This window comes from Rhinolophus sinicus, linkage group LG10, assembly GCF_036562045.2.
Source record: "Rhinolophus sinicus isolate RSC01 linkage group LG10, ASM3656204v1, whole genome shotgun sequence".
In the NCBI taxonomy this organism is placed as follows: domain Eukaryota; kingdom Metazoa; phylum Chordata; class Mammalia; order Chiroptera; family Rhinolophidae; genus Rhinolophus; species Rhinolophus sinicus.
The window spans coordinates 62,961,819-62,987,792 of NC_133759.1; the positions used below are offsets into that span (position 1 = coordinate 62,961,819).

At 42.8% G+C, this 25,974-nt stretch overlaps 1 protein-coding gene across 6 annotated transcripts in view; it reads left to right on the top strand.

The window, feature by feature from the left end:
* Positions 1-7,694: 7,694 nt before the first annotated feature.
* The window catches only part of MITF (melanocyte inducing transcription factor), a 204,090-nt gene continuing 185,810 nt past the window's right edge, over positions 7,695-25,974 (top strand). For 3 of the 6 annotated variants that reach the window (XM_019711740.2, XM_019711744.2, XM_074313271.1), the window contains exon 1: positions 7,702-7,969. In XM_019711740.2, the coding sequence (XP_019567299.2) occupies positions 7,866-7,969 (104 nt within the window). In that variant the 5' untranslated portion in view covers positions 7,702-7,865. Of the gene's footprint in view, positions 7,970-25,974 lie in introns of all 6 variants that reach the window. The other 3 variants (XM_019711739.2, XM_074313273.1, XM_019711746.2) reach the window with 3 other exon arrangements.

Below are 25,974 nucleotides of genomic sequence, written 5' to 3' on the forward strand. Positions count from 1 at the left end.
TGAGGTTACTGGAGCTACTGAATACAGAAGTCAGGCTGCGGTCTGAAGGGAGGATGAGTGGGTAGGAGGATCCAGGCTGGAGAGCTGGGGTTTCACTGTTAAAGAGCCTGGTCTTTATTCTGTAACAAGGGGGACCTAAAGGGTTAAAATAGGGAAAAGAGAAGATGAGACTTGTGCTCCAGAAAGATCCCTCTTGGCAAAATATTTATGCTTTTTGGTCTGACAATTCAATTTCTAGGCAATTATTGTGGGTGGGAGCAAAGATTTAGTTGTTAGGATAGTAGTGAAATTATTTTTACCTATAATAGTGAAAAATTGAAAACAATCTAAAGGCCCAACAATATAAAGATTAGAAAAACAAATTTTAATAAATTTATATAACGGAAATATTTTAGAAACATTAAAATAATGTAGTAGACAAGGAAAGCTACTGGTGATACATGAAAGGGAAAAGTAAGAGACACTTGTATATTCAGTATAACCTCTTTTTGAACCTCTCTCTCCCCCACCCCCTCTCTATATAAAATGTATATAATATATATATATACGATAGAGTCCTATATATATTATATACATTATATACAACACTATATATATATATGTGTATATATATATATATGTATGTATGTAAGTATAATGTATAATGACATATACCAAGGTATGAATATCTCTGTAGTGGTATTATGGGTTTTTTTGTACTTATCTGCATTTTTTAGTGTTCAAATAATAAATATTATTACTTTTCTGATAAGAAGATAGATCTATTTTAAATATTTTGTATTAAAGCCAGCAACCTCAATTTGGTGGCTGTTAGAGGAAGACAGAGAGGAGAAATGCCCACTTTGGAGTGCATATTCCTTCTCTTTATTATCTCCTGGAATGTCTTGTGTTCTCCTTATTCCAAGTCCTGTGGCCTCAGACATCCTGGAACAAGAATGTAAAGCATGACCTTCACTGACGGCTCTGCATCAGGATTGGAGTCAGAGTCCACACCAAGGTCAGACCACTCTTCCTCAAAGGTCAGACCAGTCTTCCTCCAAGGTCAGACCACTCTTCCTCCAAGGTCAAACCACTCTTAATCCAAAGTCAGACCACTTTTCCTCCAAGGTCAGACCACTCTTCCTCTAAGGTCAGACCACTCTTCCTCTAAGGTCAGACCACTCTTCCTCCATTGCCTTGGTGGCTGTGAGCTGACAACCACCTGCTGCCATTGGCCTGGGGGTTCCTGAGCTACAAAGGTACTACTTTGCTTTGAGTCTTTCCTTGAACAAACTTTAGTCGGTCTACTCTGAATTCTCTTCCCAATTAGGCCTTGACTTTTGGACTTCCACTTGCATTGACCAATTTTGAACAAAAATCCTGTCAAGTCGTGTTAGCCAAACCTCTCACTCTCAGTAGATGATCACCTTCCTCATCACCCAGCAGCCTCACATCCCCATCTGATTACCCTCCTTTGTCTCCAGTGAGAATCCTGTTTGTTCAGTTTAGAAAAGAATTCTACTACACTTTCAGTAATTTTCTACCCACTGACCACCTTCCAGCCCTGCCCCCATTCTACTTCTGGCTATAAATCCTCCACTGTTCCTGTATTTGGGGTTGAGCCAATCTCTCTCCTCGACTTCAAAGCCCCCTCGCAGTCATTCCTGACTTACTGCAATAGTCCTCCTGAATAAAGTTGGCCTAACTGTTCTTTAACAAGTGTCAGAATAATTTTTTTCTTTAACAGCTTTTAACCAGGTGGAACCATCTCCCAAACCACTGTTCAGTTCTTAGCCCTGGTGACTCTTCAATTGCCCCATTGCAATCAGCTCTTTCTGAGACCTGTCAGACCTTCGCTCCCAAACTCATGGAAATCACACTCCAGATGTCATCCAGCCTTTCCTAACCCATTCATGTTCAGATCCATGCCTCACAAATTTTGCATTGGATTATTTATTAATCATCCTCTTTTTCGCTTTCTTCTAGCCTCGTTTTGGTACCCTTCTTTTGTTGTGCGTTCTTTCTGCCTGGCTGGATCATCCCTTAAAGTAGTGGTTCTAAAATTTCCACATGCCTAAAAACTCGCTGGGGAGCTTGCTTAGAATGCAGATTGTCAGCTGTCACCCCTTTGAGATTCTGATTTAGGAGTTCTTGTTCAGGGCTTGGAAATCGGCACTTTAATTGGCACCCCAAATAATTATGATACACATGGTTAATGGACGATCCTTTGAGAAGGGCACTCCACTTTCGTCTCCTGGTCCACACAGCATAGCACTCCTCCCTCTCCCCTCACCTCCCTTCAGTGGCTCTAGACAGTTGCATGGTATAGCATTTGTAAGAACAATATATTTGGAAGACCAGGATGCACAGGCTCCTGGAGGAAACATGGATAATCCAGAGTGGTCCGTGGCACCTCTAAAGTTGCAAATAATGTTTTGAGTATGCTCTTTTTTCTAGTAAGAAAGTCCACAACTTTCATCAGATTCTCAAGGAAATCCATTACCCAAAAAAGTTAAAAAATCTACGAAGCCATAAGCAGATGTACGCCTTGAAAATTAACTACTTTCCCACTTGAAATATTCCATGTCTGAACTTTGTGTGGCTTAGATTGGTTTCTTGGGGCAGGCCATGTCTGGGCACCACCTTGGCACATGCAGGAAACGTGCGTTGGGAGGACAGTGCAGAAAGCTGGTCTGCTGACAACCTCCTTCCCTTAACAGTATTCTGTTATTGACATTGTTCTCCATCTGGGCTTGTCTCATCTTTTTAAAGTAACGAAATAGTTTCATTGTCATTCAGTCCTGTGCTTATTAAAATACACTTCAAATAAGAGAAACAAAAGTTGAATTAGATTATGTTTGAAAAGGAGGTGGGGTGGGGAAGCTTTATGCGTTTTTGTACACATAACTGAATTTATTGCTGTCAGGGAGACTGCAAAATAAGTTCATTTTATATTTGAAAAATGTTAAGTCTGTAAAGTAGGGATGGTTTTGGGTAGCTAGAATTTGAACACAAAACCGAGATCTGCCAATCAAGTCCAGCCTTGACCTCGGACTGAATGATAAATAGGTGAAGTAATTGGAAGTAATTGGAATAAATAGGTGAAGTAATTGGAACTCTGTCTGATCCATTCTGGTGGCAGGTGGTTGTGGCTACATCCAGTTCCCAGCATTTAGACAACATCCCATGTCCTGTCAGGTTAAGGGGGTTATCTGTGATATTTAGTGACACAGTGGTGGCCTTGGTGGGGGCCTTCACTAGCCCAGGTCCATGGCATAGATTTTGGAGTGGTTCCTTTTTGCACAGCGTCTGTGCCAGATTCTGCTGCTGTTCCTGGGGCTTTGTGAGCTACTCAGTACACTTTCAATGAATTCCTTTTCTGCTTAAATCAACTATGGTCAGTTTCTGTTGCCTTTTTCCTCAAATACACCACATGCAATCCTGTGTCCATAACTTCCTCATGTCCATTTTCTCTTTTTGAATCACATGCCTTTTTATCTAATTTTATCATAAAGTATGCCCCATTTTACAAAAACATTATGACAGTTTATTCTCTCACGTTTTTAAGTTTAATTTTTTTATCACGGAAATTTTCAAATATATGCAAAAATAGAGAGAGAAGCAAACTTCCATAACAAATTATCCAGTTTCAACATTTTGCTCTAACAGATAAAAGCTTTAAAAAAACAAGATGAGCACAATATCAGTATCACACTTAATAAAACAAACAATAATTCTTTAATATCATCCAATTCCAGTGCATGTTCACACACTCCCAGTTTTCTCCAAAATGAATTTTGACAATTGGTTTGTTCAAATTAAGCTCTAGATAAAGTCTACATAATGTATTTGAGTGATATCCCTTTTTCCCCAGTTCATTTTCTTAATAGTGATATAATTTACATGTCTAATATGTCTCTTAAATCTTTGAAAATCTATAGCAGTTCCTCTTTCCCCTTTATTTCATGTTACTTATTTTTTGAAGAATTTCTCAATGTCTTGTAGAATTTCTCAACTTCTGGGTTTATCTGATTGCATCCTTGTGGTATTATTAACATGTTCTTCTCTCATTTTTTTCCTGTAAATTGGTGGTTAGATCTAGCAGCTTGATTAGACTCAATTTTTATATTTTATACCCTAGATTTTTGTCTTTGTTTTTTTCTTTTTTTTTCTTTTTTAGATCTCGCTTGGTCACATCTCCTCTGAGAATTCTTCACTTCATCTCCATCCCTGCCCTCAGGGGTTGCTGCTTTCTCAGACACTTGTAGCACCTACCTGTCTATCACTCTATTCATTCATTAAATCATTTTCATTCCTATTTCTAAAAGGGCTGGGACTACGCCCTGAGTGCAGGGACCATACATGGCTCATCCCTGCGATTTCCCCGTATCTAGCACGTAATGTGGCTGGCACAGAGTAGGTGTTTCATAACTAGTTATTGCGCTAAATGGATAAGATAGTACAAATCCTTCACAAATGATCTGCTTCTTAGCACTTATGTGTGGTTTCTCATTGTGGTACAAGCTTTGACTCAACTCCTGCACTGTGAGTCTCTTGAGAGCAGGAAGAAAAGTAAAATTCATTCCTGCAGTTGGGCAACCTAACTCAATGCCATATCCATAACTAGTGCATGTTCTATACATATTAGAATGGAAATCCTTGCTCTCTGTTCTTGCTGGATTTCTATGAGCTCAAATAAGAGGTACATGTGACAGGCATTTGCAAAAAAGTAAAGTATTAGAAAAATATAGGTCAGATTATTAGTGACAGTAATTAATCTCTAGCCATTGCTTTTGTACTTTCAATAGGCACAGTCCTTGTTTCAAATATATGGGGCTGTGGACTTTAAATCACCTTTTAAAAGAAGAGGTAACTACTCCTACTGTTTAATTCATTAATGAAGAGAAATTACAGCAGACAACTCGTTATTATGTGGATCAGTGTTATGGCAGTCCACAGAAAATGTTCCTCCTAAAGGAGTGAGAAGTTTTTAGGATGATTACTCAATGCTCTTCTGGTTGCAAGTGACAAAAGCCTAAACCAAAATATTAATAGTTGCAGCAAAAAGAAAAAAAATTTGGTTTATATATTTAGAAAATCTAAGGATATATGCTTCTCTGATTGTTGATCTGATCTCATTCTCTCACTTTTTTTTCCCTCAGCTTCCTAGGATGCCATAAGTAATTAGCTCTAAGTTTTCTTCCCTCCAGCCCCATGCTTCCCAAATCAGACGGTCTTCTCCAGTTGCCCTAGCAGAAAAGTTCAAAGGAGGACTTCTAGTCATGTTAGGATGCTGTCCGTCTCAAAAGAAATCACTGTGGCTAAGAAAACGGGGCCCACTGATTGGTCAGGATTGGGTCATATACCTACTTCCATTGGGTAGCAGATGCACTGCAATCAATAACCTGGCCATATATAATGGAAGAGAAGTTTTTCTGAACCAAGAGTAGAGTGAGACCAGAAGAAAAGGTGTAGGGAGAAAAAATAGCAGGTATCTGTGCTTACCTCAGAGCAACCTCAGCTCAGAGCTCTGCACCTTAGGGATCTCTCTGGAAGGTGCACTAGGTTGGAGGTAAGTTCAGGGATCTTAGCTTTTTTGACAGTTTTTTCCCTTTAAGTTTGGTCCCTTCGGTCTAGCTGGTCACTGTTTGATATAATGAATGACCTACTAGATTGTTTCACTACGGTTCTAAAGAGGTTATAAACTGTGTTTCTAAGATGAAGGCCTTCAAAGGATGAACAGACCAAAATTATAAATAGAATCTTATTTACATTTACATTTTCTGGGGAGAGGGTCCACAGCTTTTCTTTGATTAAAAAGCTTCTGGTGAATCAAAAGATTAAGAAGACACCAGTGTTTCTCAACAGGTGCCATTGATTTCTGGACAAGAAAGTTTGTTACTTTACAAAATGTATAGCATCTCTGGTCCACACCCTTTAAAATTCCTGTAATATCCCCAACTCATTATGAAAATCAACTACATTTTAAGAACCAAAAGCTGAGAATCAAGATGAGAGGAGGAGTCTAGGTCGAAAGTTCTCTTTGCATTTTACCTTTCTCTTACTTCTGGCAGAGAATAACACTTATTTAAACTTTTTTTTTTCTTTAAACTTTTAACATCTAATGTCTAGCATTCCATCTATCAAGGGATCTGGGATCCCACATTCATGAGCACAAAAAGCCCACTTTCCTCAGGACTGTTCAGATATTTTGCCATATTTTAATGGAATAGTGAAGGACCTAAGGGTAGTATTTTGGGGAGTAAATTTTATTGTGGGATTTTGGCAGTTGCTACTGAACATGGTGTACCTCCTGCACATTTCCCCACATCTCTTTGTGGAGATCCTTAACTCTAAAATCAACTCGTCCTACTTAAGATCTTTTCTATGTGAAATTACAATGTTTCATATGGAGGCAGAACGGCCAGCTCCTGGCAGACGCCTACCCAGTAGCCCCCTTAGTTTGCTCCTAGGATGATCACTTCGTCCACGAAGTCTGAAGGACAAACTCACAGACGAAATGTAAGTCTGAACCGAGTATCTTCAAGATCTAATAAATAAAAGGATGACCACTGAGCAGCAATGTTTATAGATCACAAATCTCTTTCTCTTGCGTTTGATCATGCAACATCTTCAAAAACAAGCTCGTCAATCACTTCTTTTATAGATGAAGAAATTGAGGCTTCTAAGAATCAAGTGACATGCCCCAAATTGCACAGCACTTTAGAGAAGGACTCAGGATTTCAACTCTGGGTCTTAACACTTTCAACGCCACCCTCTAACTCACTACTGCCTCCCTGATGCCTCAAGACACTTTTAAAAGGAGTCTGTCCTGCTGGAACTAATCAGAGAGAGGACTGACAGCAAAAACAAGCGCTTACAGAGCCCGGCGCTTACAGAGGGCCGGCAAGCTCAGGCTGGGGGCTGACACTTGTACAGTTTTTTGCTCCACAGCTTCTCCTGAAATGTTAGGACAATCTCGTTTGAACTCCCAGCCAACTGAGAAATTAAAAACAGACAGTGACTATGCTGTTTTGTTACTTGGTGCCTTTTTAAATTAACGGAACCTTTCAAGAGCTGCTTTAGATTAGAAGTGGCTAATTGGATAAAGGGGAAAGAGCCATTCAGCTGGATGAATGGTATTGTAAAAGCTCAGACTGAATTATAGAAAAGGAATGCCCAAGAACACTTTCTACAATAATATTTCAATTACAAAGTGAAGGAAAGTTCCTCCACTCTGTTCCAAGCAGAGGACACGATGATGTGTCGCAGCAGTGCTGGGAAGCAAGCGGGCTGATAGGAAGTCCTTTTATTTTAAGACAGGCATAAAGGCTAAAACTTTCTAAAGCCAAAACCATCCACTTTTTTTTTTTTTTTTTTTAAATAATAAGGACTCGGCGTCTCCTCTCAAATGTCTGAGCTGGGAGGAGGGGTGACGGTAGGAGAGCGAGGCTGAGTCCGTTCTTATTACTATTAAATAGCCAAGTCTGTACCCTTGAGGCAAGTGGGGAGATAGGAGGGAGAAGAGCTGCTGACATTGACAATGAATCCAAACAGGAGTTGCACTAGCGGTGTCCACCACGCTGCCTCTGTCCCCGCCTGGCCTTCTGGGAGTTGTAGTTTTCGCGGGAAGGGCTCCCCCAGCGAGCCGGGAATGCCCCGTCCGGGCCGAACTACACATCCCAGGCAGCGCCCGGCGGCCGGCCCCTCCCGCCGGGTGCGAGTGTAAACTCCCCGCGCCGGGCGGGCGGCCGCGCGCGGGCCAGCGGGCTGAGCTGGGCACTGTGTGGGGGCGCACGCTCGCAGGACCCAGGCCCCGCCACCTTCAGTCCGCTCGCGGGCTCAGTTCTCACTTTCGAGCAGTGGAAGGACGGAAAGCGGGAGCCATGCAGTCAGAATCGGGGATCGTGCCGGATTTCGAAGTCGGGGAGGAGTTTCACGAAGAACCCAAAACCTATTACGAACTCAAAAGTCAACCCCTGAAGAGCAGGTGAGTGGTGACAGCTGGAGGAAGGTGCGGCTGGAGGCTGGGGGTGCCCCGCGCCTCCCGCCCTGGGGCGAGAAGAGCCAATCGCCCGGGCTCTGGGACAAGGACCTCGTGCCCTTGCCCCGGGGCAGAGGGCGAACTGCCCCCCGCAGTTGGGGTCTGCGCCCCTCAGGCCGGTGCGCCTCTGGGGGCCTCCGCCCACCCGCACTTCGGGGGCTCCGCGGGCAGTCGGGGTGGCCGGCTCAGGCGTGGGGACCCTCGGCTGGGGATGCCAGCTGCTGAGACCGGGTGGGGGCTGGGGAGCGACCCGGCGTGGAGGTGGGGGAGGAGGCGCGGGGCCGGGCGGATGGCCGGCTGCGAAGGGGGAAAAGAGTTTCTAGTGATTCCTTCTACTGAAGATCTCCGCGGGCTGATCCGAGAGGGAGAGCTTGGGATAGATCGAGGCGCGACGTTGGAGGGAAGCAATTAGCTCGTTTGTTGTCGCCTCTTAGGAATCTGGCCCCTCTGGGAAAACCCGCCCCTGGCCGCCTCCAGGTGAGGTTTCGCTGAGCTCTGCCTCTCACCTTCCTGACGGCGGCAAGGGAATGAGGGCGGGGCCGGGGGCCGAGGGTGGGCGTGTCTCCGCGTCCAGGTTAAACTCAGTGGGCAGTAGAGTCCCATTCAAATCCAAGCCTACTCTGGAGGGGAAAAAGCTTTGGGACTGTAAGGTATTGGGAGTGTCCCCTCCACGGCAGAGATTTAATTAGCAAGGGACTTAAACTTTTTAGGAGAGGAGTGAAGACACCCGCTGGTCTGGCGCCCTACCACCTCAGCTGCCCACTCCCTGTTCTACCTCCATTACCACTTCTCTGGCGGAATGGGTTGGGTATCTTCCTTTCTCGGTCCTCTGGCCACTCCGGACATTTCCATTTCCAATGTTTACTAAGAGGGAGATGGCCATTTCAAGCTGTGAGAGTAGAGAGGGTTTATTTCCATCCCTCTCGGTTGTGAGATAAGGCTATTTAACTGGAAGGTTCAGAAGTGGTTCTGCACCCACCTCAAACCTCTCTGCCTGCCCCTCACTGTGGGTAGGACTGGGGTTAATGGGCCTGGCGGACAGAGGGGGAGAAGCGCCAGAAATCAGGGTGAGTGGAGAAGGGGAACCAAATCAGGAGGGAGGGGGTGTAATCTTTGCTTCTGGGGTGAGGAGGCTGGTACTTGGCTCTAGTAGAAAGCAGAGCTCTGTCTTTTAGGGCTGTGTCCTTTGGGGCTGTGTCAAAACTCCGAGCCCAAGTTGAGGAAGAAAATCTGAACAGCACACTCACTGACTGACCGGTTGCTGAAGCACCCTCTGCAGATGCTAAGGGAGATTGGAAGGAAACCTCCTCTGCAGTTAGACGAATAAAACCCGCCTTTAGTTGGTGGTTTCTCTTCATAATGGCTGTTTTGTGTGTGAGCATAGATTGTGTGTGTTGGGGGTTGGGGGTTTTGAGTAATATTGTGCAAAGGGTATTGTTGGTTATGCTCACTGGGGCTTTATCTACACTCAGCTGAAGGGACCAGTGTTTTACTGAGCAACCTCTGCTTTTGCTTCTATAAGCAAATGCTTACATGGCCAGAATGAGGGATTGAGGGAGTGTGTGTGTGTGTGTGTGTGTGTGTGTGTGTAGTCCTGAAAGAAATGAATTCACTGGATTGTTGGGGACATTTTTGATGGTAACTGATACATAACATTAAATGAGTTTTGAAAGTGAGGAAAATACCATCTGGAAGAACCCTCATGAGTGCCGTGAAACTCATGTTGAAGGATTTGGGCCTGTTCTTTTTCAGAGTTGGCAAAAAATTACTTGCAAGGGTGAACGTCCTCTGTAGCTAGCTGGCACGTGTAAGGAAAAGTGTGGTACCTGGGAAGAAGTGGCTTCACACACGCTGAAGCTAGAAACAGGTGTGGGACAAAACCAGGATGAAGAGGAAGGCTAAATTAAAAAGGTTGGAAAACTGGAGCAGACATATGCTCTTTGAAATAAAGCAGTTAAACAAATCTGGGAATAAATATATGGGGTTGACAGAATTTTGCCATACTGCTTTCCATAGTTGTCTAATGTATTGTCATCGACATGTGTTGTGTGTCTTTAAAAGGGCTACACATTGTTCAGAACCTTCTATAGCTTTTTGTCTTAAGTCTTTGATGGGGCACCTCCCTTCTTATAAATCTTCATTGGAAAAAGTTGAAATTGGAAGTTTAAGACGCTGTAGCTATTTCGTCTATCAGTTGTATTTTCAGGATTGTCTCTTGGGGTTGGAAATATGTCGAATCTGCCCACTTCTCACCAACTCCTCTGCTACCACTTTGGTCCAGGCCACCATCGCCCTCGCCTGGGTCATTGCAGTTGTCTCTTAACTGGTCTCCTGTCTTCTACCCTTACGCACTTTAGTGGGTTTTCAACACGCAGCCACAATGTTCCTGTTAAAACCGGTTCTCAACCTGGGGCTGATTTTGCCTCCCAGGGTTCATTTGGCAATGTCTGGAGACATTTTTGGTTGTCACAACAGAAGGGGCTCGTTACTGGCCTCTGATAAGTAGAGGCCTGAGATGCTGTTAAACATCCTACAGTGCAGTGCACAGGACAGCCTCTACAAGGAAGAATTATCTGGCCCCAAATTGTCACCACTGAGGTTGAGAAACCTTGTGTTAAAACCTATCGCGTCACATCATTCTCTACTCAAAAACCTGCAGTGACTCTTAGTTTCAGTAAAACTTGAGATCCATAAAATGGCAGAAGGCAACCAAGGTCCCTGTCGGCTCCCAGTGGATCTCTTGCTGCCACCCTCCTGGCTCGCCTGCTGCAGCCCACTGTTCTCCTCGCTGTTCCTGGAAGGCTCCAGACTCTCCCCCCTCAGGCCCTCTTAGGTTGTGTGTGTGCTGGTCGCGCTGCCTGGACAGCCACAGTGCTCACTCCTCCCTCCTCCCCACCAGCCTCAAGTCCTCCTTTAAATGTCCTTCTTGCCAAGCCCACCTTGTCCACGCTGTTTATAATTGCTAATCTCCAAACTCTCATCTGCCTTGCCCTGCTCTTTTTTCCATAGTACTTGTGTTGTGACCATTCTATAATTTTCTAATATGTTCATTACATGTTTCTCCACACTAGACTGCAGGCTCTGAGGGACCGGGGATTTCTGTCTCTTCCTTGTTGACTGTTGGGTCCTAGAACAGAGTTTCTCAACCTTGCGCTATTGACATTATGACCTGGGTAATTCTTGGTTGTGGGGCTGTCCTGAGCATGGCAGGATGTTCAGCAGCTAATCTGGCCTCTGCCTGCGAGAGGTCAGTTGCATCCTTCCCCCAGTTGTGACATCCAAAAATGTCTGCAAGACATTGCCAAATGTTCATGGGGGCAGAATCACCCCTGTTTCAGAACCATGGCCCTAGAACACTGCCTGGCACAAAAATGATTTGTTGTTTGAATATGTGTTGCTTTCTCCCTTAGCACCTCATTCAGGATGAGTGTTTGGTTTTTGTTTTTGCCGTCATCATTGCATTCCTCTGAAAGCAGGTAACCAACCACCAGGGTCTCTCCAAAGAGGAATCGACATATTCTTCATCTGGAGTAAGCTGAGATCTGAAGCGTTTTGTGAGGAAGGATGGTTTCATTCCTAACCCTCCTGGGCTGATCTCCTGGCCTTTGAAATGTGAGGTTGCTGGACTGAGAAGACCTGAACCCTATTTTGGTCCTATTGACCGGCAAAGCTGTGTTGCAGGAGGACACGTGCTACGAGACAAGGTTCTTATATAGAATTATTTGCAGTTTGGTTCCTCTAGCAAGGTTTTTTAATTCTTTGTGGTGGAAATGGTGGGTGATAGAGGAAAAGTGCTGAATATCAAGGGTGAACCCAGAATTCACACGTTGGCACAGTCTGGTCTGTGAAACAAATGTGGAACTGTTGAATGAGCTCCCAGCAGTGAAGGAACTCTCTGTAGGTCTTTGTGATCAAAGTAAACATTTAAAAATAAGGTAGCTTCTTTCAGGTTCATGGTCCTTTTGTTTGGTATACCATTTCTGTGGGCTTTGTAGTTGCTAATTCCTTTCCCTGGACAGACTTAGAATTGGCTTACTCTAATTTCGTTTCTTTTCTTCTCAAAATTTTAGTGATGTTTTAGACAACTGTTATTTAACTTACTGCAAATGAGAAATGGGAATTAAAAGGAGTTTTTGGTTTATAATGGCGATAATTCTCCAATGCTGATTCAGAGAGAGGTGTGTGAAGTTTTCGCAGGATTTGGTGACATGAGAAAGACGAAAAGACTGCTGTGGTACAGTCACATGCACATATTTTGGTATAAGGCCTCTGCAATTTCATGGATTTATTCTGAGGTTTTCCCTCTCGTCTTCCTGCTAAAAATGCCCTTTCTTTTTAGGAAATGATAATCCATTCTTGGCAAAACAAAACTGTCAATATATTATTGGTTTCTGACAATTTTCTTGATTTTTCTCATCTGTCCAAGCTAGGGATCTCCTAGCATGCGGATGAAGAGCATTGTCTGGCATTGCTCTCTGTTCCTAACAAGCTGAGTGACCTTTGCCAGGCTGGGTGATCTCCAGCCTCAATTTCCTCATCTGGCAAATGGGGGCCTGCCTCGTGGGGGGTCTTCAGAAAATTAACTGTGACATTGACTGTGGAAAAGTATTAGCACGGTGCCTGGTACACAGTAAGTGCTCAGTAAATTTTGGCAGATGTTGTTCTTCCTATTTTCTTTATTACTTAGCAGTGAGTCCTGACATTCTGGAAAGTGTTTGCGTTTGTTGACTTTGGCTTTCTTCTCTAAGGCTAGTGTTGTGATGTAATAAAATACTCTAGTTTTAGTAAATTTTTTTTTTTTGCTTTTCCCCTAATGAGGTATTCAGACAATTATTTTGCACTTTGTATTTTTGTACCAACCCATAACGATTTCTTTATGCTGGTTGAAAAACGCTATTGTGGCATCAGTGCATAGGTAAAAATTCATTTTCAACAGATATCTATGGAATTTTAGTATGTGCAAATTAATACCAGTATTGATACCTAAAAGTTATTGAGCATGTACCAGCCCTTGTTCTAAGTGTTTTTACATGTATTAACTTAATCTTGTAAAACTTGCAGGAGGTACTAATAATATAGTATGATGTTAATTATAATGTTAGAAACAGGTACCACTTATACTGTGTTTAATTAGCTACATGCGGGGAATGATTCTGAGTATTTACTTGTATTAACGCAGTTAATCCTCACTTCCACCTTGGGTGTCTGTATTTTTATCATTTTCATTTTACATAGAGGGAAACTGAGCTATTGCAAGGCAGTGGGCCTGATTTCATCGCTGACTGGCTGGCTCTGGCCCAGGCCCTCATCCATGAGTCTGTACCATGTGTAACAGGCACTGTGAACCACTGGGAAACGTGCTTGATTCTATGCCTTCTTCACAACTCACCTCAGCAGGGCGAGCGAAAGGGAACAAACGCATCAAAGTAAAACTACAAGACGGTGTGGTCACCAGGGAGGTGGCCATCAGCAGTGGGAACTTATAGAGGAAAGGAAACTGGGGGGCAGTTTGTGAATGAATGGGGTGTTTGAGTTTGGCCTTGAAGGTCAAGCAGTACTCAAACATATTTCTCTACAGCATTAAATAGTGTTAGATGCCTTGGAGGGCATACTCTTAAAATAGACTTTTAGGGTGTTTGGTTGCCTTTGAAACTTTCGGTCAGAGCCCAGCTCTTCCTGGTGATGGCAGAGGCTGGATATACGCACACAGGTTCAGGGGGGGCTGTCCTGAGGGCGGTGGCCGGGCTCTGCCACCTCACCGCCACGCTGTGTCCAAGACACTTAGCCTCTTGGAGTCTCAATGTCGTTACCTGTAAAATAGGATCAATAGATGCCTCCTTTTAGGGTTGTGGAGGATTGAAAACAGTTAAAATGTGTAAAAGTGCTTTGTAGCGTGCCTAGCCCATGTTAGTAAGTAATAACAATTTCTTCTTTTCTATTTTATCATAATTGCAATTTTTCCCCTCTGCATAACAATATTTGAACTGTATCTGAAGCAAAATAGGCAAGACTGAAGTGCCTCTACCTGGCAGATGTTCAAATTTTATTAATGCAAATTAGTTTTGTGATATGATTAGATGGAAAACTTGATTAAAGTGGGATTCTAAGTATTGGTTTTATGTTTTATTGGAGATTTCCTTTTCCCGAGTACTGCTATTTATAGAAGTTATTTAAGTGTATGTATGTGTGTGTGTTTTTAATTCACTTTGAGTTCTGCAATGCAGTTTGCACAGTCTGATGTTTATATCTGCTCCAGTTGTGCAAGAAGTGGAAAATATCCTTTTTTTAGAACAGGTCACATGTGCTTACTGTCAGGAATAGGACCTCAGTGTAGAAAAATGTATCTTGGGACAAATCAAAGTTACTACATTTCTCCCTCAAACTGCTTTGTTTCAGAACTGGCAGTATTAGGATAAATAATAGGAAAAAAAAATCCTTGGTTAAATTTTTTTTTTATCATTTTTCAAGGACAGTAAGCAAGAATTTCATTTGTTTTTGTGTGCGTGTGTTTTAAGTATAAAATATACTTTGCTGTTAGTTTTGTCTCATGAAAGTAAATTATAAAAGTATGTCTGACTGAAGTCCAAGTGCGCATTATTTGGAGAAAATAATCAGGAAGACGGGTCAAAGACATTAAATGCAGTCACCACAGGCTTTTGATATTGTGAAGAAAAGTTTGCAGTTTCTGAGAAGGTTTTTGTGAGTCTGGTGAACCCCATGTGCTCCAGGGCAAGGACTCAGACCAACCCATGAAGCCGTAGTCTTTATGGAGAAAAATGAGGGCTGAGGAGAAGACCTGCAAGCAGATCTGGGCTTTCTGTTGAAAATCCCTCGCTCGCCTTCTGTGCCTGGGGGTTTGGGGAGGAGGACCAGCCTCCTCATTTCTCTACATGGTTCTTAAACATGGCTTCCTTATTTCTTTGCTACATCTCTCCCTTCTGCGGCCTTTCATAAACGCCATGAAGAGTAAAGTACATCTTTGGAGTGTTCACAGAGACATCTGTCCCGAGATTCAGAATGATGAGGCTTTTATTTTCAATGGCCAGAATTTCTGGGGTTTTTTCAAGCTCTGGGCACTGTGCTGAGTATATTACAGACGGTAGCTCAGTGGTTGTTCTCCACCTGAGCTAGAGTTTAAACCAGCGCAGGCTGAAAGGGATGCAGTGCTTTGGGGAGTGCTGAGATCACGGTGAGGGAAAGACCCACAGGGAAGTACATGGTACCTCAAAATCGTGAAGACCCTCTTATGCTCCCCAGGGCACTTCTAAAACATCACTCAATCAGTTTAAGCAGAGGGAGCATAACTTTGGGGTCAGAAGGACCTGGATTTATTTTTCTTCTTTCCTTTCCCTTCCTCCTTTCTCTCCCTGCTGACAACAGTTATTTATTAAGTGTCTAGAGTGTGTTAGACTCTGTACTGCCCATAGGGAATCAAATGTAGAACCAGACAGGCACTGCTCCTGCTAGCGTGCTGCTTCTATCTTGGAAGTGGGGACGCAGTTAAATAATTGACCAGATAGATGAACAAGATAATTTTTGGTGCTATGAAAATGAAATAGAAGGTTATTGATAGAGTGACTGCAAAAAAAGGGAGCTTTATTAGATTGGATCATTAGAAATGATTTCACGGAGGAAGTGATTTTGAGGCAAGACCTAAAGTTCTCAAATAAATGTGCAAATCTTTGCACTACCACTCACTGGCTGTACGACTTTAGACAAATCACCTCACCTCTCTAAACCTTGGTTCCCTCTTCTGTAAAATGGGGCAATACCTACCTTGCAAGGCTGCTGTGAAGATAAAAGATAATGCATGGAAAGCAGCCAACCTTATAGGTGCTGAGGAAGACACATAGTACTGGTTTGAGGTCATACTCTTTTTGTTCCGTGGTTGGGAAGGGCCAGCTCTAGTTATACTTGTATTTTTGTCTGTGTGGGATGAGGAGGACCAGCATCCCTAACCCCAGTGTTGTTCAAGGGTCCACTGTGTATGAAAAGGGGAGAAAGAAATACATTAATCTCCCCAGGTTTGTAACTCGGTCTAAGTGTTTTCATAATGTTGAGTGAGTCAGAGATTTATGCTTGTTAGGATTAAAAGTGGAGATGGGTCTTGTTATTTGTATTATCCTTTCTTTCCTCTCGGATCATCTCACTCGTGTTGTCTCCTTGTTCTTCTCATAGTTGATGCATTGAGATCATTCATGTCTGACCGTGATTTTTTTATGTTTAGCCCAAGAATGGTTTTCGGCTGGAGTTTGATTACTTGTTGGTATAAAAGAGAGGTCCAAGCAATGTAGGATTAAAAAGTAAAGCCTAAGATTGATGTAACAAAATACACGTGCACACCACAGATAAGTCATGTAGAACTCCTGACTGCCAGTCCTGTGTTCAGCTCCTACAGCATTCTTCCTGTGTACACTGACGTGAAAATGTCAGTGTTGATGCAGAAATGAAAAAGAAGAAGCCTCTCCTCCCACACACCCCTTCAAGCTTTCATCAGTGTTGACATCCACAGCAATTGTGTGTTTTTCATTCAACCATTTACAAAAAAAAAATAAAAAAATCTTCAAAGCATTCTAATTTCAGTAGCTGGGGTCTTTGATTCAAGTACCCATGGAGTGATAACTTTCAAAAAGATAAACCCTGGGTCGTGTGGGAGCAAATAACTTGACATTCAAATGTAGTGAGTTTCAGATCTAGGGAGGGCACTGGTAGAATCCTGTTCTTCTATAAGAAAGTTGTGGGTTATTGAGCAATTTTTGAGGAAGGCATATGTGGCCTTTCCCTCCCTCCCACCCCTTCCCCAAAGTGGGATAACTTGCTGAGTCATTCCCACGCGTTCTGCTATGTCCCCATGTGGTCAAGGGCAGGTGGGAACAGTGGTCCTCTCACCGATGGGAGCTTGTACAGCTTGTATTGGTACAACAGGTTTTCCTCCTGGGAAGTTTAACTTGCTTCCACGGGAAGAAGAGTTGAGGCAGAGAAGATTAATTTAGTCTGATGGCAGAGGTGACATATGGAATTATGAAATGACAGACAGATAGGAATGCTATCTTTACTGTAATATATTCTTAAATACTAAGTGGTTCTAAAAAGCATGTTTTTCAAAATAAACATTTTGTTTTTATAACTGGGAATTTACAACTTGGTGAAAGAAAAAGCACGTAGAAATCCTAAAGATGATTTTCGTGTTTAAGTTGGAACCCAGCACAGTCCTCATGAAGCCTAGCAAGGGACTCAGAGAGGTGGGCGTGCTGCTGTTCCCCTTGTATTTATTGGTCCCAAACCGCCGGAGACAGTGCGGTAAAACTGAGTCCATGGACAGACACAGCGATGCTGTAACATTCCTTCTCCATCAGAAGGACGGGGCATATTTTTGTTTTAGTTTTTAGCATCTGAAGTTTTTCAGCGAAAGATGGAAAGGTGGCTTTGTTCAATTGTATTACTGAGCCCGCAGAACAGCACCATCCAAATTTAGAACATTGGCACTTCAGCCAGTGGAACCCTTTGCAGTGAAATTATAATGTGTTTGGCAGAGAATGAATATGAATAAACATTAACATAGTATGGGCCAGTTAGGGTCATTTACTTTTAAGGGAAGAGGATGGCACCAACTATGCATTCTTGAAAAAATTCTATTTATTTTTAAAGGAAGAGTTTACAGTAGCTTATGTAAAATAGTCCCTGCAAATGTAAGAAACTGGCATGATTCCTGGTTACATTCCAAATAAAAGTTTGCCCACTTCCTGCAAGGAAGTGTGCCTGGGGAGTAACTTGTGAGATGTTGGCCACTCGCGTGTGGTGTGCTGGGCAGTTGCTGTGTAGACTTTTTGGAACCACACCTTGCGTTATTTCAGCACGGTCATTTGTCCGCTGGCCTTGGTAGATAAACAGTAATAATGTTTTAACTACGTAAATGCTAGATGTGTAAATGCCATATGATGGGATCTTGAAATGCACTTCTAATCATACGATTACATATGGAAGCTTTAAGTCTTTGGGGACGCAGAAAGGAATGAGAGGGTTTGATGGTGCTGCGTGGTCATAGCTCACAGTCACCACAATGCATGATCTAACGCAGGGGGCGCCGAATGGCAAGGACAATTCATTGGGGTTTACTTTTGGAGTCCATCATACTGCATGTCACTGTGCTAGCCTGATGTACCCCTCTTCCTCACTCTTGGGCTCATATACCTGATATCTTCCTACTCAGTTCTCACTGGCAGCCAACTTCTCTTTCCTTACATATTTCCTCTAGTGGACACTTATTTTGCTTACACGTCGTCTGTTTTCCAAATTCTTGTAACAACCCCTTCCCACATGGTCAGCCCATGTGCTTCAGTTTCATGACTTCAGGAATGGAGGATTTGACCCAGGCCCGGCCGCATTTCTTTATTCCAGGGATTAGTTTCAGGGAGGTGCATGTTGACTAATGAAAACAAATCTCAGGATCTTGCTTGGGTGTTAACAGAAAGAGATTTTCCCTTTATTTCCATCGATCTTGAACTTGGAAGCTTGAGAATAAGCTGCGACCATACCTTGGAGACAGGAAATACTAAGTCCTTAAATTAGGTTACTGTTAGTTTCTGAAACTATGTGGTATGCAGTCGTCATATTTGTAATAAGTAGTTCCTGGTTGGCAGGCAGCTTTTCTTCATATGCCAAATCAAGAACACAGGCCCCTTCCATCTGCTAGTGCCTAGAACCCTGGAGCCCTTTGAGTCCAGTGTGGGAAGGAAAAGAAGAGGAGAAGGTATCACTAATGTTCCAAAGTGACAGCCATCACTTTTGCTCCAATTCTGTTGGCTCTCTCTGGATGCAGGCGTGGGAGCTGGGAGATAGAGACTCCAGCTGGGCAGCGACACCTCTGCCCCAGAAAAGGAACACATTCTGGTGCATAGCTGTGTCATTGCCATGGTCCTATGTAGTGTTTTCACCTCGGGATCAAGTCATGCCTATTCTTGGGAGTCCTCCCCTTGCACTTTTCTGTTATTTCACCAGTAAATTCCTTTCCTGAGTAAGCAAGCATGGTTACTTTGGATTTTCTGCCAGCCGAATGGGGACTGCCCGAGGTTACACACTGTCTGAATCCCACCTCTGTACTATGCCTCCTATTCCCAGTTCGTTGATTAAAATCACCACCCACTTCCCAACAGTGCACGGCCACTGCTGTCATGACCACCTTAGTGCAGTGGTTTTGAAAATGGGCCCTCGGGCCAGCAGTGTCAGCATCACTCAGAACCTGTTGGAAATGTACATTCTCAGACCCTACCCCAGACCTACTGAATCAGAAGCTGTTGGTGTTGGGTCCCAGCTCTCTGTGTTTTAACAAGCCGCCAGGAGATGCTGATGCACACTTAAGTTTGTGTCCCCCTGTCCTAACGCTTCTACCGTGAATCCTGTGTCTCCATATTGAATTATCCTTGTGTTACCGTTTTAGAGTGAAAAACTCCCCGGATTAGAATACATGTAGTAAAAAATGGGGTGTTGCTTGTTATGGTCTAGCCAGAGATAATCATTGATGATAATTCCTTAGTGGTAAAAAAAAAAAGGAAAATCCCTTCTGGAAAGGTAGCTCTCAGATCTGCATGAGTGAGACCAGACAGTAATGTTCTTAGTTGTTCAGACGTGATCTCTGAATGATCTGGAGTCAACCTAGCTTTATTCCCATAAGGACCCATGGCTCAAATAGCACAAGAGGTTTGTAGTTTAATCTAGACTCAAAAGTGTGAAACTTGAAGCATACTGTAGTCACTTGACTGAAAGGTTTAGTTGAGAAACAGGGTGATGGCAGTTTTGAGCGTGCCCACATGACCAAATTGTTTTTCACAAAATTTCTGCTGAATAAAACTTGAAATACGACTGTCAGCCTGTTTTTCCATCTTAATGAATTCCAGACAGTTTGTAGAGTGTGGGAGCTTCCAAAACAGAGGGGTGGAATGACTACAACCAGCCAGTATCTGTTTGTCACAAGTAAGGGTGTCCTGACATAACAGAGTTGTTCCCCTCCTTCTGAACCAGGCTGTTTGCCTCTGATGGAGAGGCATAGACTGTGAGAGGGAGGGCTGGGCCAGCGTGTGTCAGACAAAGAGAGCCTACAGAAAAGTTCTGACTTCTTCCTACCAGGAACTCCCACCTATCCTTCTGTTTAATCCACTCAGACCCAAGTACCTAAGCAGTTTCTTTTTTTTCTGCATGCTAACCTCCAGAGTAAAAGCTCTGATGCTTTTTGGCAAAGAATCTGTTCTTATAAACTGGTTAAGAGTTCTAACTGGTCTGATCCGTCTAAAGTTCTGGGTTTAACCTTCTGAGTGAGAAGGATTTTTAACTTAAATTCCGATTTGCGTACCTCATAGCTTTTTTATCTTTGGGCAAGTTATTCTTGCAGCCTCTGTTTCAACAGAGGGCTAAGTGGGGCTCATGGGTAACAATATGATTTAGGTTGTAGGATGATTGTGTGCATTATCAGAAATATGGGGGTCAAGTGCTCAGCCCCAAGCCTGGCTCTTAGCCAGTGCTCAGTAACTGCTCCCCTCATTCTCATTTCCTCTATCTACAGCGTCAGCAAGGCTTTTGATTTGAAATGCAGCTTTAGTTTTAGACACTTGACTAAAGAGAAAACAGCTCAAAGGCAACCAGCAAGAAAAGAAGAGGCTCCATGGACAGGAAATGGGGGTGGGGGCTGAATAATCCCCAAATTGGACCGTCAGCATTGAAATCTTTGGGAGCTGATGTAGGTCAAGTAGTGGGGAACGGTGGGGTGCCCAATAGGGAGGTTTTTAAGATGTCACGTGCTATTTATAGGTAAAGTGTTACTGTAGTTGCCAGAGCACTCTTTGTCTTTATTAACATGTTTCCTTTCATCATAATTACAGGCTGTAGCTGGGTGGGGGTAAATAATAAGGTGCGGTAACCGGGGTGTCACAGCACCACGCTGCTGCCTCCACGTGGGTATCTGTCATTCTTAACCGTCATGGCTCAGCTTGGCCTGTAGTCAGTTCCTGTGTTAGCTTTTCTCATTTAACATGGCAGCCTCTTTATATAGTTGTCTTATAGTTGTCTTTATCAACTATAGGTCAGCATGCACTATATTCTTGAATTTCAAAATCTTTATATCTACCACTCTTCTAGGACTTTTCCCTCCCAGTAACACTGTATAGTTATTTTAAGGACTAGAACCTAATTTAAAACATGTTCATCCACACCAATACAATAGCTTTTTTCCAACTTTGCTGAGATAGAATTGACAGGTATGAATTGTGTGTATAGGTGCACAGTTGTGAAATGATCACCACAGGCAGATGACATGCTTTTCTTGATCCTCACAAAGTTTCTCCCCAAAACTGTGGTCAAACGGGTCACTAGAAAGCAGAGGGGATTAGCCCGCATAGTAACCATCTTTCTTAGGAGGAAAGTGGCCACTGTATCGTATGCGTAAGTAGATGCCTTCATCACTTACAGCTGAGTCGTGTTACATGGAGAAGGAGGGCCCCTTCCTCCTGGAATTGCTGGGAAGATTCAGTGAGGCCCTGAGCGTCCTGCCTGCAGTCCGGGCTCAGTACGTGCTGATTACTGTTACTCCTGCTGCCCTGCTGCCATTAGTGCCCCTGTCGCCTGCTGACGTGCACACCTGCTGCCACTGGAATCGGTGCTGTTAGAATTGAGGGCTGTACATAACACTCAAAGTGGTTAATCTGTGCATGGTGACCCTACCATTGTTTTGTCACTATTAAGTAAATAGATAACAATTTGATTCTCCAGAGCTGCCAAACACCCAATCATACGGACGGTTCTCAGATGCTTGGCATAGATCCAGTATGTTTTCGGATATATGCTTGGCCTATATCCTTGGCATATGTCCAGCTCGGTCGCCCAGGAGTCTTCTTGGCCACTTCCCCCACTGTCAGCTGTGGTGTGCAGACAAATGGTGACAAATCTGATTACCAGTCGGTGGAAGACATCTTCTACCAGAATCCATATGCACATTCACACAGGCACATAGGAGATTCCCAAGGCAGCGCTTTTCAGAGTATTTGCTGCCTTTCTCTCATATTATCATGACTCATTGAAACTTGATTCTTAGTTGAACAGTTCCTGTCCTGAGTTTTATAAAGAAACAGGGAAAATGACAGTTTTCCTCTTTCCATGTGATTGAAACATACACACAGACGTAGACACACACTTAAGCAAAAGACGTATAGAGGTAGGTGCTTTAGAGAGAGAGCCATATGCTTGGAGAAGAGTGAGCGTAGGAGAGAACGAAAAGTGGGAAGGAGTGTCAGCCATGGACCAGTCTGATGGGCTCTGTGCTCTGCATTTTGGTGAGAGAACAGGATGCCTCAGCTGTGTAGGCTGGAGCTGAACGTTAGGACTCCCACAACTACCAGAAGGGGAAGTGCACAGGGTGGGTTTGGAAGTTTAAAGAGTAGATTTATTTCTTGGGTGTCTAAATAAGTGGACCTTGAGAGCTCTGGCTCTTATTTTCAGACTCCTGGTTTGGGAATTATTTGCAAGATCTTTAGGCAAAATTTCCTTGCCCATGAGGTAAAATGATATTCAGAAAACATTTATTGAGCCTACCATAGCTCAGTGTTTAGAGCAGCACTTTTTTGGTTCAAAACTAATATTGATTAAGAAGGGTCAACTCTATCCAACTGTAACTTTTGGCAAATGAGGCATGACATGGAAGAGCAGATCACCGAGGGCCAGAGGAACTCTTTCTGCGGGAGGAGCAGAGACAACTTGATGGTCACATCACTTACCCTGGGAAAGAAATATTATTTGTTTATTTACTGATAGCATTATGTTATTTAATCCAATACAGCCAACATATTACTAGGTCAACATGTAATCAATATAATTTTTTTTATTGAGGTATAATTGACATATATTAGTTTCAGGTGTACAACATAATGATTCAGTGTTTGTATATGTTGTGAAATGATCACCACAATAAGTCTAGTTAACATCCATCACCACACATAGCTACAGAATTTATTTTTTCTTGTGTTGAGAACTAAGATTTACTCTCTTAGCAATTTTCAAATATGCAATACAGGATTATTAACTCTAGTCACCATGCTATACATTTCATCCCACTTATTTATTTTATAACTGGAAGTTTGGTACCTTTTCACCCATTTAACCCATTTCAGCCATCCCCCAACCCCAACCTCTGGCAACCACCAGTCAATCTGTTCTCTGTATCTGTGTTTGTTGGTTTCGTTTTTTTTTTCCCAAGTCCACATCCAAGTGAGGTGTGACAATTAAGTAAGTTCGTGAATTTGCTGCAACAATGTTGCTAACCTTTTTTGATATCAGAGGGATTATTCATTATTAATTTGTACGAACTGGACAAACAGTTAACCAAGTTTACTATTTGGAAGTGCTAAAAAGGCTGCATGAAAAAGTTAGATGACCTGAACTTTTCGTCACAAATTCATGGCTCTTGCATCACGACAGTGCACCAGCTCACATAGCACTGTCTGTGAGGGAGTTTTTATCCAGTAACTGTTTTATCCAGTAAACAAATAACTGTATTGGAACACCCATCCTAGTCACCTGATCTGGACCCCAGTGACTTCTTTCTTTACCTGAAGAGAAAGGAAATATTGAAAGGAAGACATTTTGATGACATTCAGGACATCAAGGGTAAAACGATGACAGCTCTGATGGCCATTCCAGAAAAAGCGTTCCAAAGTTGCTTAGAAGGGTGGACTAGGCACTGGCGTCGGTGCATAGCTTCCCAAGGGGAGGACTTTGAAGGTGACCACAGTGATATTCAGCAATGAGGTATGTAGCACTTGTTCTAGGATGAGTTCGTAAACTGAATTGTCAGACCTTGTACTATGCAATGTAAGAGCTCGTATATACGTGAGAAATTATTTTTAAACTGATATTAATTAAAGACAGCCTTTAGCTGTCACTTCATTTGAAGTCCTTATTTAAAAAAATAATGTGTATTTTAAGAAACTGAGTATCTTCTTCCTATAAATCGGCTGCTAGGTAATACTTACTTTATTGTCGCAGGTCTCACTTGAAAGAGGCCCCACGGGAACAGGAAATATGTTAGTTCACTGGGTAGCTCCGATCCAGGATACTGAGTGTCCAATAAATAGTTACTGAATAAAGAATGACCAAAATGGATGAAGTGTTTCTGGTGTGTTTGAAGGGATCAGTAACTTTTGGGAACTGTTAAACTCTATCACGATAATGTGTGAGAAATCATCTTGACTTTTCTTGTTATTAGCTATAGACCCTTGTTAAGGTTTTCTGAACCTCAGTTTTCTCACCTAAAATATGGAATTAATAGTATTTGCTTCTTGGAATAGCTGTGAAGGTTTCAGAAGATAATGTGTATGTAACATGACATTAGGTTAGTGGGGGCAATGATTATTGTTAAAATTATTGGTGCGTAGAGATGAAATAAAAATATAGTTAGTTCTCATTTGTGGTAGTTTTGTTCTATAGTCACCCTGAACATTTACTTGGGAATACTGAACCATCGGGCCCGGATACACGTTGGTTTCCTGCAAGCCTGTGGCCACAACATTTTGTCAGCTGATTGACACATAACCTTGTTTTATGTGTATTCCTGTTTAAAGACACTTTATTTAACATATATTATTGATTTATTACAATCAACTCACGACCGGCAGCCCTGTAAGTCATCTGAACAAAGCTTACCTGACATTTGTATTTTCTCCGTCAGGCCCATCGTACCCTTCTTGTGTGTACCACCATCAGACAGCACTGCAGCACTAGGCCTGGGGGCTGTCTTAAACCGTAAAGTCACCAACAAAAAGCTCAGAAATGCAAAAGGCATAGCAATAAAAAGACCTCAAAAAGGACACCTGTTTACCATCTGAGAGCTGAAACAGGAAGGCAGAGTGTCATCTTGTGTGACCTTAGTTCAGAATGCATGCGTTGAGTGATGCAAATTTTTCAACTGTTTCGAGTGCAGAAATGCTGCAAATATCGATTTTGGGGTTACAAAATAAAGTTTAGCACGTAGGTGAATTCACAAATAGGGAATCCATGAATAATGAGGGTTGACTATTAAAAGTTGTCTTTTTCCATCTGTCTTTCTCTAGCAATTCTTTCTCCGAGCTAAAAAATAGGCTTACTGGGGAAACCATTTAAAAACTGTCTACCCCAACACTGTTGTGGATTATACTTTTGTTTCTCTTTTTTTTTTTTTTTTAATTTTCTACTGGGGAACATTGGGGAACAGTGTATTCCTCCAGGGCCTATCAGCTCCAAGTTGTTCTTCAATCTAGTTGTAGAGGGCGCAGCTCAGCTCCAAGTCCAGTCACCATTTTCAATCAAACCGGCAACCTTGTTGTTGAGAGCTTGTGCTCTAACCAACTGAGCCATCCGGCCAACCAGCCGCCCCTACGGAAGCTCAGCTGCAGCTCATTGTCTTCAATCTAGCTGTGGAGGGCGCAACTCACTGGCCCATGTGGGAATCGACCCGGCAACCCTGTTGTTCAGAGCTCACATTCTAACCAACTGAGCCATCCAGCTGCCCTGTTGTTGGTTATACTTGAAGCCACATTAATAAACCTTTTCCAGGAACCTGATCTTCCATTTTTATTTGCCAGTAAAAATGGCCTATCACTTCCAGATCTTTAAAGTTGAGTGGGACTATTCTTATATGTTACTCTTTATTTTGATATAATTTCTATTATTCTTTAGGAAGGTGGAGTGTAAGAATGGGGACCTGGGAAAAGAGCACAGAGAAATTGTGGGGGCCATTGCTGAAGAACCCAGAGAAAGCAATAGGATGGCTTAGAAATTCTAGTGTAGGAAGTTTTTGAAGTTCCCAGGCTTAGGGTACTCATGGCCTAGAAGGTAAAGGTGATGATTTTGACTTTTCAGTCAAAATTAGCATATTGGAAATTACCATATTATAATTATCGGCATAGTCATTATTATAAACAATAATCGAGTAC